This window comes from Leopardus geoffroyi, chromosome C3 (genome assembly GCF_018350155.1).
Source record: "Leopardus geoffroyi isolate Oge1 chromosome C3, O.geoffroyi_Oge1_pat1.0, whole genome shotgun sequence".
In the NCBI taxonomy this organism is placed as follows: domain Eukaryota; kingdom Metazoa; phylum Chordata; class Mammalia; order Carnivora; family Felidae; genus Leopardus; species Leopardus geoffroyi.
The window spans coordinates 115,402,658-115,419,202 of NC_059338.1; the positions used below are offsets into that span (position 1 = coordinate 115,402,658).

Here is a 16,545-nt window from a genome sequence, read left to right on the forward strand (position 1 = left end):
TACAGAGAAATATCAATAATGTTTCTTTTTTTGAGAGAGAGAGAAAGAGAATGCACACATGCGTGCAAACGGGAGGGACAGCGAGAGAGGGAGAGAGAGAATCTTAAGCAGGTTCCATGCCCAGTGCAGAATGAGGCAGGGTTTGGTCTTAACTACTGTGAGATCATGACCTGAGCTGAAATCAAGAGTCAGATCCTTAACCTACAGAGCCACCCAGGTGCCACCTAATAATGTTTCTGAATAAGAAAAAGTTAGTGAAATAATTAACAATGGAAGGTGGTTCCCACTGCTCCTTTAATTACTTGTCATTAGCTTAAATGTTGAAAAGTTTTTAGGTCTTCTTGATTAATTTGCTGGGGATAACTCTAGTTCCTAAAAAAGACAGAGGCATTTAAAGGGTTGTTTTGTGAAGTCTTGTCCCACAGAAGACTGGTTTCACAAATAGCCTATTTAAAAAGAAAAACTTTTAAGGCCTTGGCTTCCCCAGTGCCTTCTTCAAATCATGTCAGTTATCAGTTATACCCACATAAACTTAACAGTTGCAGTGTTAAAGGTCTAAAATGACTACCATGGGAAAGCATCTTCGATTTGGGTATGCACATTAAATCAGATTCCTTCTCTGTGCAGTTTAATGGGAATTGTTGAACAGATTGGTGACCGTCTCAACAAGCAGAACAGCATGAAAATAATCTCCTGCTAAGCTTCGTTTATTTCTCTGAAGTTGTGTTTTGTGAGATTTCTTTCATTTCTTCTGAAGTCCAGAAAAAAAGTACCAGGCAGAAAAATAACTCTGAAAAGTCCTTAGAAAAGTTCTGTTGTTCTTATCATTCAAACATGTGGCCTGCAGAACAGAGAAAGGTGCTTCTCCATCCCCACTCCATTAGTTGAGCAACTTTATGCCCAACTTAAATGAAAAATAAAAAGTCCAAGATTTAAAAATAACTACATGTTTTCTCAATGTATTGTCTCCTTTAGACATTGAATATTTAAAGCTACAGAGATTCATGAGACAGTTTTGTTATTACCAGAATAGTCATTGGAAAAGCAGTAGATGCCTAAGGAAACTCTAGGTATGGTACACACTCAGGGGGAAGACACCTCACAGAGTCCACACCAACCTTCTCTTGTCCATGTGGTGGATGGAGATGCTAACCTACTCAACATCCCCAGCAAGTCGGAGGGGCAGCTTGGAATAGAAACTGCTTTACTGCACACCAATCAAACCAGGATGTTTTAATATTAAAATGTTAAACAAAAGGTTCTGGAAAGATTTTAGTCTAATAAAAATATTTAATGATAATAACAACACAGTCAATGATCATTGTTACCAATGAACGAGTATTTATTTAGTGCTCAGGCTTTGGGCTAAGTAAGCATGTATACTTTATAACAAAAAGCATATAATCTTTATAACAAATACTTCAACAGCCAAGCCCAAGTCCAGTTAGATCAGAAAGGTCACTCAACCACTAGTGGTGAGCCAGAACACAAACAAGTCCAGGCTCTAGAATCCATGCCCTTAGCCACTCACTTTATTTATCTACCTTGAATATGAAGAGCAGAAATTGAATATATGACCCCTCGTGAGAAACCAGGTAGAAACTAGTAGAGAATCCTAGATTTTGGGGCACCTGGGAGGCTCAGTTGGTTCAGCATCCCACTCTTGATTTCGGCCCAGGTCACGATCTCATGCTTTGTGAGTTTGAGCCCCACTTCGGGCTCCATGCTGATGGTGTCGAGCCTGCTTGTGACTCTCTCTCTCTCTCTCTCTCTCTCTCTCTCTCTCTCTGCCCCTTCAGTGCTTCCCTCCCCCCCCAAAATAAATAAATAAACTTAAAAAAAATTCTCACTCAATTCCAATGCTAAATAAATGTGTATTGTTTTAAAAATGGTTAGCTGTTAATATTAACTTCTTATATTAACATGTACATAAATTTTCTTATATGAAATAGTACTTAAAAGTGCAAGAGGTGAGGTGCATCTATCTGGGTTCAAATCCCAGCTCTCGCACTCACGAGCTCTGTGACCTGAGCAAGTTATTTTAACCCTCTTTCCCTCAACTTTCTCGTGTGGAAACTGAGGATAATAATTATGCCTCTTTCACAGAGTTGCCTAAAGGGTTAAATGACTTCACTTATATAACAAGTATGACGCGCAGTGCCTGGTACATAACTCAACACATGCTCCCACCAACACTACTGCCATCGTCATCAAAATCATGGCAACACCTTCATTATCGCCATCGTCAACTTACTGGTACCCAGCATAATGCCAGGTATACTGCAGGCTGTCAACAAACGTTGAATCGATTTCAGTTCCTAAAAATGTATGCTGATTGTTTCTTTAGCCTAAAATGTGCACAGATGACTTATTACTCATTTATCTACCTGTACCTCTCTCTAGACAGTAATGTCAGCATCAAGGACCGATTTTGCCTATAATTGACTTCATTTCATTGAAAGGAAAAATGAACAAAAATGGAAGTTTTTTCAAATGGACTGGTTAGATTAGCCAAAAACAAAATCAGCGGCACCACTAGAGGGAGCTTTATTCAAACGTTGCCAACAGTCAAGCTGCCACCAGTACAGGATTTTTGACTGCTCGCCTAGTCATTCTGCTTCTGGAAGGATCATTCATAAGAGAGACAGACAGACAGACAGACAGACAAACTTTCTCAAAACCAGTTAGAGAAAAAAAAAATTGAAGTGAAAATACTTCCAGGTCTTTAGAGAGAAGCTCAATTTTCCCACTGTCCAAGAGGGAGAGTTACCGGAAGTGCTTTGACCCATTCTGAACAATGAGGTTACCTGCGTCTTTGCCCCTGTGCTGTACAGGCCAGCCGTCCTTCCCATGGCAGCGGCGCTTGGTATGCAGAAGAAAAATGAAGGAATCACGTTGCTGAGGCCGTGGGCCAAAAATTCCTACAAGATGGGTAATAGGAGAATATACCATTACTTAATCACAATCAACTTTTGGTGACCACAGGTGCATCCTGTCAAAGGATGAGGCTTGTTTGTATCCCATTTCTGTTCTCCCCATTTGTTGTGACTTAACCATCTCTACAAAAATAGCTGACTTTTATAGAGTGCTTACAATGAGCCAGAAGCTGTTGCAAGCATTTTACTCATTTAATGCTTGTAACCACCTTATAGGGAAGTACAAGGATTTATGGTCTCTGTTGCCCATTTCTCCTCCATCTTTTAAGTCACGATGTTCAAGGCTTTTGCCCCCACCACTCCACCAATGACACCCCCAAAGCTAAATCCAGTGGTTAGATCTTACCTACTTGGCCTAAAAGCGGCATCTGAGATAGGTGCTCACTTCCTCCTCCTTAAAGGCTCCTTCTAGGTCCTTCTAGGACCTCACACTCTCCTATTTTCCTCTTATCTCCCTGACCACTCCTTCTCAATTATCTTTATGGCTCCTTTTCACCAAACCAATCACAAGTATGGGAGCATTTGTCTCTCTGATCCTACGTATCCAAATATATGCTGACAACTCACAAGTCTACATCTCCAGCCTGGACCACTCTTCTGAACTCCAGACTCATATGGCCAACCTGCTTCTCGGCATTCCATTTGGATAGCTGACAGGTATCCCAAACTTGACTGAATCTGGTTTATTGCTGTCCACCATCCCCAGTCGTGTCCTCCCACATTCTTCCCCACCTCAAGTTCCAGTTGCTTAGGCCAAAAGCATTAGAGTTATTTTTGACCCCTTCCCCTTTTCCCAGACGGCATCCACAACCAATCCATAATCTGTCTACTTCTCGTCTCCAGCACTGCTACATCCAAGTCATCAAGTATCACCTGGATTATTGCAACGGCCTCCTAATGTTTACCTGTTTCTGCTCTTGCCAGCCAACAAAACAGACACATATGCCTGTCCCCAGCGAGCCGGCACTCTAATTAGGGGATGCTGACAGTAAACAAGAATAATATGAAAAGCAGAGCAGAGAAGGAAGTGGTAAAATCTGGTGTTTAGATTTTGGTGTACCAAGGAAGGCCTGGGAGGACTGAGATGGGGAAAGACATGGTCTGTGTTATACAGCATTGTGTCCCTTGTTCCTAGACCAGTGCCTGGTACATGGTAGAGCTCAATACACATCCGTTAAATGAATAAATCTGCTTTTTTGCAGATGACAAAACTGGGACACAGAAACAATTAAGGGCACATAGTGTCGGAGTGAGATTTAGACACAGGTAATTTGCCATTCTTAACCACTATTCCACAACTGTCCCTGTCGACCTGTGCAGGAATTTAGGGCCATAAGGCTTGAAAGAAGAAACTAGCACGAGCAGATTCAGAAATAGGATCAATAAAAGTTTCATTCTTTGGTATTCTTAGAATAAACCCTTGTACCCTTTAGTTTTTTACTAACAAGAATAAGTAATATTAATGAGCACTGGGTGTTGTATGGAAACCAATTTGACAATAAATTTTATATATTTAAAAAGAATAGAAAGGCAAAGAAAAAAAATAATATTAGTGTTTTTGTTACTTTGAAATTCACGGTTTTTTTTAAGTCAGAATGCAATGATAAATATATGTAGATTCCCTCCTAAAATCAAAAAGGACATCAAGATGTCCCTCTTCCTAGGAGAAAAAATGATAAATTAATTATAAACCAACCCATGAGGGCCAGATTTTCAACTTTCTATGGATGATTTTTGAGATTTTCTGTGTTCTACCCATTATTGTTATACACTTAGCAAAGTGACATTTTTCGTTAAGTTCAACGTTCTCAGGATCTGAGTAAAGAGTACCATGATACAACAGCTGGGGAGAGGGGCTGGGGTATACTCCACCTGATTGTCATCAACTGAATATTTGTATTTTTTGGCAGATCCTTGAGCAAGAGCCAGGGAGGCCACGTAGCCGACAAGTGCCACTCCAAAAGCTTCAGTGATTACTGCAGAGAGGACATTCATTGGGGGAGCTCTAGGTGGAGGGATTCTGTGGAAAGAAAGACCATGCTGAAGTCATCAACTTTCATGTAATTTCTGTAACAACTTGCAATGAATTCAACTGTGGTAATGACTATGAAGTTTACATAGAAAAAGTGAAACACCCGTGTGAAAACCAAGCAGCCTTGCCCTGAGAAGCCCTTTGTTTTCAATATTACTTAGCAGAAAAGCAAAATCACAAGGATCGCCATGGCGACAGCTCCGTGCGTCCATCAGGCATTTACGCCCAGGGAATTCAGGTTTTACACTACAGAAACTCTGACTCAAGGAAAATGTTCTGTACCAGAACAAAAGCAAATCTGGAGTGTTCTTTCATTCGAACTTTTCCAAATATTTAATTGGCAAGCGTTAGAGACTGTACTTCCTGCCCTGAGTACTACAGTGTTGTACAAACAATGGTTTATTGTGAGCTATAATTCTTGAGCTAATCCCTAACTTCGCCATTGAGTTCATAATCTTAATTATGTTTTTAACTCGATCCTTTCACAGTACACTTCACTATGCATCACATATGTGAAGAAAAATGTGGATAAAGGCTCCATCTACCCTCCGTTGTGAAATACAGGCCACAGTTAGCTGTTTCCCAGTTTTAAAGAACTGTTTAAATTATTTCTTTCAACTAATACCCAGCCATTGTCTTACTGTGTTTTGAAAAGCACTTGAGCCAAGGTATCATTGTTGATTTATATCCCTGATGATACTTTGGAAGACTTACTTCCTCTTCAAAAACAAACAAAAAATCCCTCTGGGGAAAAAGTAGGGACAAAAGGGAAGATAACTGATGTTGACTTAACACCTAGCATGAAAGTGGAATGTTCAACCCTTTCAATTAGCAGTTTCATTGTCTACACAACCCTAGACCAAGTGCCACTCATGCACTCTGGCAGAGAAAACATTTTAAGAAAGTTTAGGTAATGCATCTAAGTCACAAATCGAATGGTAGAGCTGGGATTCACCATCTCTTTTCAATGCCACACTCTTTCTATGATTCCTTAAGAGAATAGGTCTAGAAAGGTCATTCAAAATTAAGGAGAAATAAAGCAGTGGGGGAGAGGCGTGATTTTTTTTTTATCCACTAACTAAAGTTTACCCCCAAGAGAAATTGATCTCTAACATTACAGGCCCTAAGATATCTTAATATGATGTACAAAGCATTGCCATTTCAGAGTATATGAATTTCTGTTTTCTAAAAACTGAGCTTGACTAATTATTAACAACAATAAGCTGACCCAGAAAGAAACAATAAGTTGACTTTTGAAGGTGGGAGAGTAGAGAATCCTGTAGAAAACCCAAGATGGTTTAAATAATAACCTGTATCTACATAAAGGCTAAAGACAGTTGTTTTTTCTAATTATCTTGATAACCTCTGAGAATTTTTCTATGTTCTTCCATTTTAATGTAATTACAAACCAAAATTTTGGACTGGAAGATAAAAATACAGAGGACTCAACAACTGTAACTTTGCTGGACATTTATAAACACTGGTGTATATATAGCCCATTAAGAGGGAATAACCCATAACACACCCCTCTCTTCCCTAAGATGTCTTTATGTTCCTTCCTTCAGACTATATTTGGATCACGTTTTGCCCTTCAGGGTCAACATTTCACGTTAACCTTCCTCTTAGTGTCCACAGGAAGGCTTTAAGAAACCTTCTCCGCTTTCACCCTCCCTCACCATTATATACCACCTAGGCCTATGTGCGGGGTTATTATTTCAGATGATGCTTCTGTACTTTTACTATGTATGAAGTGAAATAAAAATAGTCATAAGAATATGTGAGTGGAATAGGGAACAATAAATCCCAGGGGTGTGACCATAATTTGAAAATTCAATGCCCTCCTTTTTTCCCCAAATAATATTTTAGTAAATAATTTGCAAATCTTTCACCTGAAGTAAGGCTGTATAAGATAGTCATCAACTTCCCTACTAATAGGCAAACAGTTTATGAAGTTACTCTTTCTCCATATGTGTATTATTTCTTCCTATTATTTTCAAACAGAAATTAATTAGAATTTTGTCCTATAGAGAGCCTTTGAAAGAAATGAAATCCATAGCCACCTACCCCAAGTCCTTTCCTTCATCAAAACCAAACAAACCAACAAAAAAGGAAGGAAGAAAGAAAAAGACTACATTACCCTTTTGGAATATGACCAACTACTTCTAATCCATATGTGATTTCCATATTGGTACAATAACAAGCAAATGATGCAGCAATAATCTGTGTGGTTCCATTTGAAAAAAGAAAAAGAAAATTATTACTGGCCTCTCAAACACCTTGTAACTATTTTTAAAAGTAAACATTGTTCATGTGCCCCATGATTGTTAAGAGTCATGTTGCAGTTGCACAGACTTAAAAATTAAGAAAATTTTAAAAATGAAAAAAATCCCTCTGAAATTTGTGAGCACTTGATTTGCAGCCTCAAAAGTTAAATGGCATCCAACAATATGGCTTTTCTAATATCCTTCCTGATGTGTCTATCCAATTATGTCTGATTTTGAAGGGGCGCAGAACAGAATATAGGCGTGTATGTGTGTGTACAGATACCACAACCAACCTAAATACCTGTGTCTCAGGACGTGAGGGAATGCCTTGTAACACAGCACGATTTCCCTCCATGACACCAACCTCTCAGGAGTTTGAGATATTGCATTAATATTCCTATATAGGTTAGTTGTCAGCGATGATTGACAGTCTCCTTGGAAAATTTTTAATTTTGAGCTTTCACTATTTCTTGAAGCAAAATATACTAGTTAATAACATGCTGGACTCACTGTTTTTAAAGTCACCTCTGTGGAATCTCTCAGGTGCCCTACACTCTGCTATATCACATATGATAAGCAAGGTCAGGTCTCCTCTGCCTGTGTGCATAATCACCTGTAAAAGGTATGTTCGGAACTCAGTTCAGCCTTTGTTTTTCCTACCATGCCACCCCCATGTTTTCCATCCATTTTCACGTTCTCTTGTCATTCTTCTGGTAATTTTAGTAGGTACTAGAAATTTCACACGATTATGGTATCAGTTTAGATCTTATACACGACACTTTTTCTTTTTTGTCAAAAAGAGGCACACCAATTATCTATTTAAAGTACAAAGTTACCATATACATGGCCAGAAAAAAGGTTTAACAAAACCACACCAGCAAATTAAGGCGTATTTGAAAATTAATGCCCAATAATAGTATTTTGTAGGGATTTTTCCTATCTGTGTATTTCTGTTCTGTGATGATATTTAACCAAATTTACAGAGGGTTTTAAAACCACAAGTAGACTCACAAAGCAAAACAGCCTTGAGAATGTTTTTAAAAGGCAATAAAACTATGCAGATTATACTGTTAAACATAATAAATATTGTGATATAATAGTGTTTTCTGATGAAGATAGCACTGGTTAAAAAGTCAGGCCTATTAGGTTAGAATCAGAAGTATTAACGTATTCGAAAATCCCTAAGACAATTAATAAATTTAATTGCTAATAATTTCCAAGAAATATTTACATCAGGTCAGAAAATACTATGAGATATAAAAGAAAATATACCATAGGCACAAAATATTGGTTCCTTCTTGAAACTGGAAGAACACACAAGGTGGAGGACTTGTAGCCAATATTAAAATCAAGGAATCTAAGCCACTGAATTGGCTTCCAGACAACATCTTATTTCCTCACTGTATTTCTTTGACATGATTCAACTTCCTTTATCAGCCAAGTCATTGGTCCCTCTTCAATATTATTTTAGTATTATAGGTGTGTATAAGACACGCACTGCCCTTAGACTTGGGCAACATGGGACACATGTGCAGGCAGGTCCAGTGCTTTAGAGGGTTCTAATCTGGCCCTCCTCAACCTGTTGCCCTTCTCATACAAGGAAAGCTTTGTAGGGATGAAGGGATGCGTCCAACTCGACTGTCCTGGTCTTTCTGGACGACACTTTGGATACTCAAGAATTGATGATTTCCTGCCCAAATGGCCCATGCCTGCTTTCGGAGTATCTCCCCCAGATTTACCCTCCCAACGTGGCCCATGAAAAGGCCAAGGGACAGTTCCGGTGTGGAAGAGTGAGGATGTGTTTGGAGTTTAGATAATGGGACAGGAATAGCCACATATACATACGAATCTCTGTCCCACCTACAGGGGACAGAGTCAGAGGAGGAAGAGGAGGGGCAGGCCAAAAAGCTGGCTGGCTCTCCCCAGGCTACCTTCTTCTGGCAGAACTGGAAGGAATGGGAGAATTCTCTATTCTGACCGTTCAAGGTAATCACTGTGGCGTTTTAGTCAAATTAGGAAAACAAAACCTGTTTTCTTTAACACGTTGGTCTATAACTTTTAAGTATTCAGGCCCGAATTAGCACTTTTACCTTGGCTCTTGCAAATATTAGGAGCAACCTTGTGTAAGAATTACCTCTCTCTCTCTCTCTCTCAATCTCTCTCTCTCTCTCTCTCTCTCTATATATATATATATATATATATATGGATAAAAGATACTTCTTACTAGTTTTGCATTGAATAAGTAATTTTTTTTTATTACCAGCTAAAGGGCCTTGTTACCTAAGGTTTGGTTTCAATTTTTTGTTTTCATGCAACTTATGTAATAAAGCTTCCCAAGATATAATAAGATTTCTTAATACCTATAGGACTTTGGAATAAAATGGTATGTTTCACAGTTGTTGCTGTGAAAACTAGTAATTATAGTACCCTCCACTTTTATGGCTTATTTGAAATACACACAAACACACACACATTATATTGATCACATATGTTACATGCATCTCCATAAATTATCAGGAGTATAGAATCATCCAAGGTCTAGCTATGGAGAGAGGCCATCCATCTCAGTTCTACAGAAATATGTCATAGTCCTCAGAGAGCTTCCAACGTGCTAAGCTTACATGTTTATGTAAACCTACACCACTTCAGCAATATGAATGAATATTTCAAGAGGTGAAATGATTTAGACACCTCTTGTCCTGTACGTGTATAACCCAACGACCATTAAAAAACTACAGTCAGTTAATGATAGGTTAGTAGGCTGTGATTGTGTTAATATTTCATTTTCAACTTGTGCTTTGTTTAATTAAGAGTCCTCATTAGAGGCTCTTAAAATTTCAAAATGCAGTTTGTAATGCCATAAACCTTAATGTAAAGCATAATTCATTGCTTTGCCAGGTACAACAATGAAAAATATATTAGAGAACCAGGCCTGGCCCATGAAAATCATGAGTATCCTTTCAATAAAGCAAAATTAGGTCAGCAAAAAAGGTGTCAATAACTCTATCAATCACTAATGGACATTGGTCAACTGATAATACTTCTCTGCATATCATACAGATGCCACATTAGTAGGATGGGGTATCACTTTTTTAGCTTTTAGGGAGAATCATTCCAGAGATCTTCTGAGTCTCACCCTTAGAAATGTCTTCTTATTTAAAATCTGAAGCTATATGTTCTATTATTTACGTAAAAAAAATTACAAGCGTATGAGAAATGCTGTGTAAATTGAAAACATGTGTGCCTCCTTTTTTAAAAAGTATTGACTCAAAATGTTTCCTGTTCTTACATTAATGTATAGCCCTGCAAAATTAGCCTGACTTTAATGAGGGACAGGAATAGTTGTGGGTTACTGTAGACAATAGAGTGAACCTCTGCAGGTTACCCCAACAACTGGCAAGCACTGTAAGGCAGGAGGCTAAATGTTGATTTCATACTTACCAAAACTAAATCGACAGGAAGAACAACTTTAATTTTCCTTTTAAACTGTTCATTCAGCTCTTTAACCAGAACAAGCACCACGATGCTCAGCAAGGATAACAGCAGTGCTTCCAGTCGGACAGACTTGATGTTTTCAAAGACATATGCATAGATCTACAGTGATAAGGAAAAATACAAACAAAATTCAGGGTCATCCACAATATACCAACATCGAAATCTGGCTCCAAATGAACTCAGTGATGTTTCACAAAAATATGTTAACGGATGGGGGGGTGGAAACGTGGGATGTAAAGGGTGGCCAGTGCTGATCCAGAGCAAGTACATTTGCATGTACAAAATTGCTTTGCCCTTGATTCTCCCATTAAACTCAGTGTTTGCTCCTTCCTACATAAGGACATGGCTAGAGAGAATGACTCTTCTGAGTCTTTCCCAGGACACTTCAATGGGCAGAGTGCTAAAACTCATTACCTACATGCAGATTCATCAGTAAGAGCAGTAAGGGGACATAGGCTCTTCCTCAAATTTCAGGATCAAACATGCACTCGTACTTTAAATATCTATGGATACATCTGGAGAGTTAATAGCTCTGCATAAGGAGATATTTCCATTTATCTGTGTCTTCCAAATTCTCTCTTGCAAAGATATAGCACTTGTATAATTTTAAAGATTTTAAATAGACCTTAAATGCTTATCTTCAACATGTCCCTTAACTCCTCCTTCTGCTGGATCATGCTATAATTTTTATAAGCTCATTTCTGTTTGTCCACAACAAATTCTTCAAGTCATTTCAGGTGATCTAAACTAGCTTTCACTCTAGCTCACACGCTATTCTCACAGTAGCCCAACTTATTGGTTGGTACTTTGACCTCTCTTTTTAGTATCTCAAATATAATTTGACCACAACTAAAAATACTGGATCAAAATATTATGTATATAATGGATCAAAAGAGCTTACATAGACTATGTTCCTTAGCATCTCCTAAAATTCTGCTCAGCAGGTTTCCTAATTACAGGACCCTCTGGTCCAGCGATCAGGAACATACATGAGGGATGTTGTAAAGGAGGTGTAAAGGAGATTCATCAGGCTAGCTGAACCTCAATTCAATATGTTAAATGTTACCATTAACACCGTAACTCTTTCAAATAAATTAATAAAATAAACTCAGTTAAAATGGAGCCTCACTAAGTGAAAGGGATCAGAGTATAATGTAGGTAATCCAGAATCCCAGTTTAAAAACAAAACAACAACAGCAAAAACCAAAACACTACGTGAATGATCAAATACATAAGGAATAATTAGCTTTACCTGTTATCTTTTTCATAGTATTCTATTTTATCCCACACTCTGAGGGTATATAATCTCATAGTCACCTGCGGTGCAGACAGTATTTTTTCTGCCTCTATGGATGGTAATTGCTCACAGAATTCCTACAGCAAGTGAAGGAGCAGGTTCCACTTCCCATAGTCACCCCTTACTCAATGTCAAGGACTAAAATCCAAAATGCTACTCAGTGAAATATTTTCTATAGGAGATGGGGTTAGGGGAATGTTAAAAAATTGTTGTCCAAATACATAGCTTTCTGATGATTAAAGGATAAAATTGAGAATATCATTCAGATGATTTGTCAAGGAAAAACACAAGGATCCACATGTTTTAAAACAGTTAGAGGATTATTCCTTCTGTTTCATGCATGGTATTAAAAGCATGCCCTTTTCCAAAGAAGACATCTAGATGGCCAACAGACACATGAAAAGATGCTCAATGTCAGTCATCATCAGGGAAATACAAATCTAAACCACACTGAGATACCACCTCACACCAGAGTGGCTAAAATGAACAAATCAGGAAACTACAGATGCTGGCGAGGATGTGGAGAAATGGGAACCCTCTTACACTGTTGGTGGGAATGCGAACTGGTGCAGCCACTCTGGAAAACAGTGTGGAGGTTCCTCAAAAAATTAAAAATAGATCTACCCTATGACCCAGGAATAGCACTGATAGGAATTTATCCAAGGGATACAGGAGTGCTGATTCATAGGGGCACATGTACCCCAATGCTTAAGGCAGCACTTTCAACAGTAGCCAAATTATGGAAAGGGCCTAAATGTCCATCAACTGACGAATGGATAAAGAAGATGTGGTTTATATATACAATGGCATACTACTTGGCAATGAGAAAGAATGAAATCATGCCATTTGCAGCAACGTGGATGAAACTGGAAGGTATTATGCTGAGTGAAATAAGTCAGTCAGAGAAGGACAGATATCAAATGTTTTCACTCATATGTGGATCCTGAGAAACTTAACAGAAGATCATGAGGGAGGGGAAGGGGAAAAATAGTTACAAACAGAGAGGGAGAGAGGCAAATCATTTAAGAGACCCTTAAATACAGAGAACAAACTGAGGGTGGACGGGGGTGGTGGGGAGAGGGGAAATGGGTGATGGGCACTGAGGAGGGCACTTGCTGGGATGAGCACTGGGTGTTGTACGTAAGCGATGAACCACAGGAATCTACCCGTGGTACATTCCAAGAGCACACTTTACACAGTATGTTAGCCAAGTTGACAATAAATTATATTAAGAAACTAATAATAATAAATAAAAAAAATAAAAGTATGCCATGAGAGTGCCTATATAAGAAAGGGGAGAAATTTACTAAACTCCAAGCCATACCAAATTTGCTGTAATGTGCGTTTTGAGAACATGTGTTTGCAGTAATAAAAATGACCACCCCAGAATGAAAGGAATGACAAAACAAAACAAAAACAAAACAAAACAAAACAAAACAACAAGAACAACAAAAACCAGGGTTTTTATTGTCTGTCTGAGTTAAACTACAACTTGTAGAACAAAGCACATCCCACAAGATGCTCCAGAAGAACATGGGGGCAGGCAAAGTTTTGCTAGAACCAGCATGAAGAACACAACAGAAAAGCAGGCTGGTGAGGAGCGTCATCTAATGACTGTCATGTGGACCCACACAAAGAAGTCACAGCTAAAGTCAGCTTGTAGGCAACGAGTGGCATATGGGGACAGAGATAGGAATAGGGATAGGGATACACATATACACACACATACTTACACATATTTACATATGTTCATTTAATGCAAGTCTAGGCATCCTAAGTACACATTAAAATTTCTCATTTCTCATATAAATCCAGTCATCTTAGAATGCTATCACACACTAAGCTTCAGTAGATAAAAATTCCTATTGAAGATCAACTTCACTTCTCAGACCTCTGAGGATCAAAGACAGTTTATATGTGTACAGATAAATAAATAAGCTATTTTATCACAGCTGACCAAACTGTTTAATAAAATAGGAGTTTAGCTCATTTTGAAACTATAATACTAGTTCTCTAAATGGACTATTTACTATAACTTGACATAAAATGAAAAATATCCTTTTGGGATGAGCACTGCGTGTTGTATGGAAACCAATTTGACAATAAATTTCATATATTGAATAAAAATGAAAAATATCCATATGTATAAACAAATCCATTTTGAGGTATTTTAAGGAATAAAAATAGACTATTCATAATACACCTATTGTTTCTTATGTTCTTTACTGAAGCACTCACTAAACATTTGCGCACACACTCAAATTTATTTATATAATGTGTTTTTATCTGATTTGATTATTCTTAAGGTTTTATTGATGGATTCTCAACTTCTAGAATAGTGTCTGGCTGAGAGACACTAAACAAATAGCGTTGAATGAATAAATACTTTGGCCTAATGTAGTAAAAATAATCATAAATCTGTAAAGAGGAGATTTTACTCTGAATAAGCAGAATGATGAAGAGAGGCAGGACCCAGACTCTTCTTTCCTCACCATCAATACCTGATCTACATCATATTAAGGGTATTTGTAGTTATCATTTATTTATTCTGTCAACATGTTTGTGTACAAGGCCTGGATCTAAATGTTAAAGCTACCATTGCAGTAAATTTCAAGTAATTGATTTTTTATATCTGCTATCTGATCGCGATAATCAGATTTTTAATAACTCCACTTTTATAAGAATGAAGCAAAATCTAAAGCTAAAAAAAAAATTCATATTCAGGATTTAGTTAAGGGGGTCATACCCTTTCAACAGTTTCACATTTATACAACTGTTACTGAAGTTCTGAACAAGGCCCTGTAAAGAAATACTTATAAATGAAGAAAAATCTAAGTTATATCCATTTTGTTAAACTTAATAAGGCAAAGAGAAAGATCTTAACTTCTTAGAAATACTAATAGTATTCAAAACTAAATGGACTTTTGGGACGCCTGGGTGTCTCCGTTGGTTAAGCATCTGACTCTTGATTCTGGCTCAGGTCATGTTCTCATGGTTCGTGAGTTTGTGCTCTCATTGGGCTACCGACTGACAGTATGGAGCCTGCTTAGGATTCACTCTCTCCATCTCTCTCTGTCCCTCCCCTGCTTGCACTCACACTCTCTGTCTCTGTCTCTCTCTCTCTCAAAATAAATAAATGAACATTTTTTTAAAAAAATTAAGAAAACACAAACTAAATGGACTTTCTGTCCAATACTCAATTAACTAGAAAATTCTATCAACCAATTAACAGAAAATTCAGTCAACCAAAATATCCTTTTTGCCAGCATTCTGGTTGCTTTAGGTTTTGCAGTAATGAAATCTCCATGACAGAAAAAAAGGATTTTAATGTTTTAAGTATATAATGCTTCATCGACAACTCTTCAGTAGCAGCAATGAGTATATTTCTGAACTATCTACAAAGGGACCACACGGAATATGCTAATATACATTTCTATGCCAAAAAGAATATATAAACCCTTTAGTACTATTATTTGTTGTTCCTGTGCTATTTTTGTGTTAGGAATCTGTCATAAATCACTTTCTGTTTCACTACAGAAACAACAGAGTGATAGTACAATCAGCAAACCTTAATAAATCTGTCAGTATGCTACTGTATAATAGGTAGAAAGTACTAATCTGTAATCCACGGGTCTTGATTCCCCCTATATGACTTTGAGTCTATCATTAAGCACAAAACCAAGAATCCATCTAGAAAAAAATAGTAACATTCATAAATGCTTGCTACCATGTGTTCAGCCTGTGGTCTGAAAACACATGTGGCATCATCTGTGCACAGACATATATTTAAAATCCATCAAGCGCACTTGAGAGAAGAAGACACGAACATAGAGTGGAAGGCTTTGTGGTAACAGAGGCACAGTGTGGTGTGATGCATCCAGGAGCCAAGGAATGTGCAGAGCCACCAGAAGCTGGAAGACAAGGAAGGTTTCCCCCTAGAACCTCCAGAGAGAGCGTGGCCAGGCTAATGTCTTGATTTTGGACTTCTGGACTCCAGGAATGTGAGAATAGATTTCTGTGGTTAAGCCACCAGGTTCCTGACAAACTGCAATAGTTTTCACAGGACACTAACATAGTTATCAAGTCAAACGCTTCTCATTACTGAGATAACTCAAAGAGGGTGTCAGGGACTCAGCTGTGCTCCCCTAAAATTCATAAGCTGAGGCCCTAACCTCCAGTACCTCATAATGTGACTATACATGGAAAGAGGGCCTTTAAAGAGGTAATTACATGAAAATGAGGCCATTAGCATGGGCCCTTAGTCCAATCTGACCGGTGTCCTTATAAAAGGAGGAGATGAGGACATACAGAGACACCAGCGATATGCACGCACAGAGGGAAGACCAGGTGAAGGAGCAAGAGGGTGGCCATCCGCAAGCCAAGGAGAGAGGCCCCAGAGGAAACCACCTGTCCCAGCATCTTGATGATTGATGTCCAGCCTCCAGAGCTGTGGGAAAATCCACGTTTGTTATTTGATCCATCTAACTGTGGCCGCTTGTTACAGGTGCCCTGGCAGCCTGC

At 38.3% G+C, this 16,545-nt stretch overlaps 1 protein-coding gene and 1 long non-coding RNA gene across 2 annotated transcripts in view; one reads left to right on the forward strand and one right to left on the reverse strand.

Moving 5' to 3' along the window:
- LOC123585802 overlaps positions 1 to 4,936 on the forward strand; it is a 117,322-nt gene extending 112,386 nt beyond the window's left edge. Inside the window, exon 4 of the long non-coding RNA XR_006706429.1 lies at positions 4,847 to 4,936. This is a non-coding gene — a long non-coding RNA (uncharacterized LOC123585802). The remainder of the gene's footprint in view (positions 1 to 4,846) is intronic.
- Positions 1 to 16,545, reverse strand: part of SLC26A7 (solute carrier family 26 member 7) — a 119,375-nt gene that overhangs the window by 45,067 nt on the left and 57,763 nt on the right. The window contains exons 6-9 of the mRNA XM_045454269.1: positions 10,674 to 10,826; positions 7,106 to 7,188; positions 4,809 to 4,956; positions 2,808 to 2,921 (exon numbers count right to left, since the gene is read on the reverse strand). Of these exons, the coding sequence (XP_045310225.1) occupies positions 2,808 to 2,921; positions 4,809 to 4,956; positions 7,106 to 7,188; positions 10,674 to 10,826 (498 nt within the window). The remainder of the gene's footprint in view (positions 1 to 2,807; positions 2,922 to 4,808; positions 4,957 to 7,105; positions 7,189 to 10,673; positions 10,827 to 16,545) is intronic.